Source organism: Lactuca saligna, chromosome 7 (assembly GCF_052625555.1).
Source record: "Lactuca saligna cultivar CGN05327 chromosome 7, ASM5262555v1, whole genome shotgun sequence".
Classification (NCBI taxonomy): domain Eukaryota; kingdom Viridiplantae; phylum Streptophyta; class Magnoliopsida; order Asterales; family Asteraceae; genus Lactuca; species Lactuca saligna.
The window spans coordinates 178789167-178793879 of record NC_136423.1 but is presented as its reverse complement, the minus strand read 5'-3'; the positions used below and the strand labels follow the sequence as shown (position 1 = coordinate 178793879).

At 39.1% G+C, this 4713-nt stretch overlaps 1 protein-coding gene across 1 annotated transcript; it reads left to right on the top strand.

Annotated features, from left to right (window-relative positions):
* The first annotated feature begins 925 nt into the window (after positions 1-925).
* Positions 926-2830, top strand: LOC145007501 (uncharacterized). Its single transcript, XM_078966428.1, has one exon. It carries the CDS (start codon positions 926-928, stop codon positions 2828-2830), a length of 1905 nt encoding a protein of 634 aa, XP_078822554.1.
* Positions 2831-4713: the final 1883 nt, after the last annotated feature.

Below are 4713 nucleotides of genomic sequence, written 5' to 3'. Positions count from 1 at the left end.
GGGTGTTCGCGGTTCGGTTTGAAATCGGCCAAACCGATCATCGGTTTGGTTTTACAGTTTGTATTTTTCTTTACAGCTTGACTTGCGGTTTCAAACTTTTCAAACCGTATTGAACTGTGACAACCCGAAGTTCGTTCCATCAATTGTAACCCTTTTCGTTAATATATTCGTCGTTTTCGATTTCGTTTACGTCACGTCATTTAATTAAGTCATAATTGTGGGACTTCTATTATGACTTAATGAGTGTCTAAACATGTTTAGAACTCATATTAACACTTCATATTAGTAATCAAAAACATTTTAGAATCGACCATATCGGGTTTCGGTAACTTAATCGGGTGCGACCAAAAGCATCGTATAACACTGGTATCGGGCAGAATTCCACCTTGTCCAAAACTTAGAACCTATTTAAAGAGGTTTAAGCTTCCATTTGAATCTTTCTCTCTCTCTCTCTCTCTCACACTACTCTCTCTCTAACCTTTCTCCCCAATTCAAATTCAAGGTCCAAAAACATCAATTTAAGGCTCAAATCCATCAACGTAACTTCCCTAACTCATAGTATAGCACCTTTAGCCTTCAAATCCGAGTTCAAATAATCAATTAGGACCATTTTCATGTACGGCCCTGGAACATGCTTGGGCCGTAAACACACATTTAAGGGGTTTTTGAGCCTTTAAACCTTTCTAAACCAACTTTGGGACTTAGATATGACTTTATGGCTTACCATTTCGGACTTGGAACTCCTTAAACATGGTTTTTGAGGAATAAACATGAGTTTACTGCTCAAGAACATGCTTGGGCCATAAACTCATATTCATGGGGAGTAAACTCAAATCCAAGTGTTTAAAAAATCCACTTAAACACACCAATGGCCTTGGAATAAATTCTAGAACCAACCACAATCGATTTTGGGGCCTTAAACTTGATGAAAACAATCCCATCGATTTTGTGCTCAAGATGTCCACAACATGGGATTACAGAATATCAGTTGCTGCAGTATTTTTGTGAAGGAATGTCATCTTGGGATAGGAGATTACTCAATGCATCAAGTGGTGGATCTATAGCTGATAAGACTCCAACAGAAATCAGAGTTCTTATAAAAAACCTGGCAGAAGAGTCCAAGCATACAGTCCAAGAAGAAGAGTGGTATAGTGATGCACCAAGGGGGGTGAAAGAAATTTCTACTCCAAAAATTGAAAGTCAACTTTCTGAGTTGACTAAGGTAGTAATGATGCTTGCAAAAGATAAGGGCGTGCAACCGCCAATAGTCAGACCTTGTGGCATTTGTACACAAGTTGGACATCCCACTGATATGTGCCCCATGTTACAAGAAGATGTAGAGCCAGTTCAAGCTATGGGATTTTCAAGTCAACAACAAGGAAACTTCCAGCCAAGAAGCAATCCAAATTGGCACCAACCTAATACCAATTTTCAGCCTAGACCACCACCTTATCAACCAAGACCCCTATTTCAAAATCAAATGCACCATCAACAAAATTATCAACCACATTTCCAACCAACTCAACCTCCTCATCAATCTCAATATCAACCTCAAAACATGCATCAAGGAAGTAGTTCAAGCGGATCGGGAATGTCTTTGGAAGAAATTGTTAAGAGTTTAGCCACAAGTACTCAAACATTTCAAAATGAGACCAAAGCGAGCATCAAGACTTTGGAGCAACAAATGACTCAACTCGCCACATCTGTGAGTAAATTGGAGTCACAAGGCAAACTACCCGCGCAAACTGAGAAGAATCCAAAACATAGTGTGTGTGCCATCACATTGAGAGACGGGAAAAGCTATGATGGTCCAAAATTTTTGGTTGATCAAAAAGAAGATGAAATAGTGGTTGAAGAGGCAACCAAAGAAGATAAGGAGGAAGAGAAAACAAGCGAAAAGAAGCCCTTCATCGTTGAGTCCAAAGTCACACCTGCTCCATTTCCTGAAAGATTAAAGAGCACGAAGAAAGAACGGGAGGAGAATGACATCATGCAAATGTTCAAGAGAGTTCAAATCAACATTCCACTCCTCGAGGTCATCAAGCAGGTACCTAGATACGCAAGGTTCCTTAAGGATCTTTGTATATCTAAAAAGAAATTAAAAGGAAATCAAGTCGTAGCGGTTGGGGAGCATGTATCTGCGGTTTTGCAAAAGAGGATGCCCCCAAAGTGCAAGGATCCCGGTGTCTTTACTGTGCCTTGCAAGTTGGGAAATCTTTATGTACCTCGAGCTATGCTTGATCTAGGTGCATCTGTAAATGTCCTACCATATTCTCTTTTCAAATCAATTGGTGTAGGAACATTGAGCAAAACCGGTGTGATCATCCAACTTGCTGATCGGTCTTTGGTACACCCAAAGGGAGTATTAGAGGACGTGTTAGTGCAAGTCGATGAATTTGTCTTCCCGGCTGATTTTTATGTCTTAGATATGGGAGACGATGACTCTCCAAGTTCAAGTTCCATTCTTTTGGGTAGACCTTTTCTTAAAACTTCTAAAACAAAAATCGATGTCTACAATGGAACCTTGAGTATGGAATTTGATGGTGAAGTTATCAACTTCAATGTGCATGAAGCAAAAAAGACTCCTTTTGATGTTCAATCTGTTAATTTTGTCAATTTGATCCATCCCTCAACAAAAAAGGGTTTGAAATTGTCTAACAATGAATTTCTGGAGTTAGTTTTGTCACGAAAACTAGACAGGGACAAAGCCAAAGAGCTTGCAAAGAAGTTTGATATGGATAATGAAGTGTTGGATATTTTAGAGTTTATTGATGACAAGAAGCATGTGAGGAGTGATGATATGTTAGAGAGGCCCACGTATCGAGACTGAAGCACAAATAGTTGGGGTCCAAGTCGAGCCAACGACATTAAAAAGGGGCGGCTAACCGGGAGGCAACCCGGGGGTATTTTTGTCATTTAGTATATTTTCATTATATTTTCTTTGTTTTCAAACTTCCAAGTTGTTTTTCATGCTAAAAAAGGGTTAAAAATCATTTTTCGGGCAGTAGAGGTTTAGCGGGTTGCAATTTCAAAAAGTGAAAAAAATCAAGTTTTTTGGCTTTCTCAGAAGTTTTCACGGCCGTGTAAACTTATGCCTTGCATTTACACGGGCCGTGTAAACGATTGAACGCGGTTTTTATGATTTAGGGATTTACACGGCCGTGTAAACCCTCCCCTTTGATTTACAGGGGCGTGTAAACGCAAAAACAGGACTGAACAATTTTAAGGTCAAATCTCGATTTTTCTAACTCATTCTTCACTCAATACCTGCGATTCCCTCTCTCCCTACTGCCCCCTTTCGAAAAAAAGCCTTCCAAATACTCAATCTTCCTCAATTTTGCATCAAAAATCAAGCTCCAAGGTATGAAATTCCTCCCTTTTCTTCATCTTCTTTATCTTCCACATCTATGTCCTTCTCCCATGGCCGATTTTGGGTTTTTTTTAAACAAAACCCTAGAATTTTTTAACTTCAAATCTCAACCTAATGTTTCAAATTTCTTGTAGGATAAGCTTGGGGATAGCTTGGGGAAGCATTGGATATCATCTTATCACCATTATCAAGCACAAATTGGTATAATTGTTCCAAACTCTTACTTTGTGCATTTAGATAGAACACATTCTTTTTTTTGGGTGTTTTTGGTGAAACTTGCTACTTCTTGTACTTCAATTGTCTTAATTGTGTGCAATATTTTGTTGATTCATTTGGGTTATGGCTTCCCGGGGTAAAAGACATAGAGTTGGAACTTCACATGATGAACAAGACCCACATGCCATAGACAACCCCTATGAATTTGGTCTTATTTTTTAGAACAATCGACAGGAAATCTTGTATGCAAATCTTGTTACAAGAACAATGGGTGCTCAAAAATTTGTGGACATCCAGGCCCTCAAAGATTTACACATATACAAGGGTGTTCACAAGCTTTTTAAAAACATAGGATGGGAGGGTCTTTTGAATCTTCATGCAGTTAGTTACCAAACACCGATGTTGGAACTTTTGTCTTCCATTTCCTTTGACTATCAAACCCATCTCCTAACTTTCCGTCTGCTCAACCAAACGCATCAATTTCATGCTGATATCCTTTGTGATATAATTGGTGCTCCTAAAGCAAGAAGGGATATATACACAGCTAAGGGTAGAAAAAATGTTGTTTTTGAGCAAGACTGCGCAAATTTTTGGAGAAACATCTCTTGTGAGTATGAGTATCAATCGGGCACCGCAAAAGCTTCTAGCATTATCCATCCGATCTTGAAAGTAGCTCACCGGATCATTTCTTCTCTCTTATTCCCTCAAGAAGAGATTAGCAAAGCTAATAAAAAAGAGCTAGAAGTCTTGTGGTGTATGATTAACAAGCCTGCAGAAGTCCCTCATTTTGGTTGTTGGGTTATTCAAAAAATGCTCAGAAGTGCTACGAGCAATGGTGGACAGCTACATTGTGGAGGCATGGTTTCTATTATTGTAGAGCATCTTGGCCTCCATCTACCTAATAACCCAACAAACATCATCATGGGCCGTACTCATCTATCAATTGATGTTATGGAAACAATGCATCTTTTCCACCGCCTTCCCACTGGGGATATTCATTGGACAGTAGATGGGAAAGAGTATCTACGTATAGACAGCAGAAATAAGAAGATACTCAATTTAGCCAATGATATTCCATCAACTAATTGGAAACTCAAATCCAACTTAGGTGTTACAGTAGATCATAG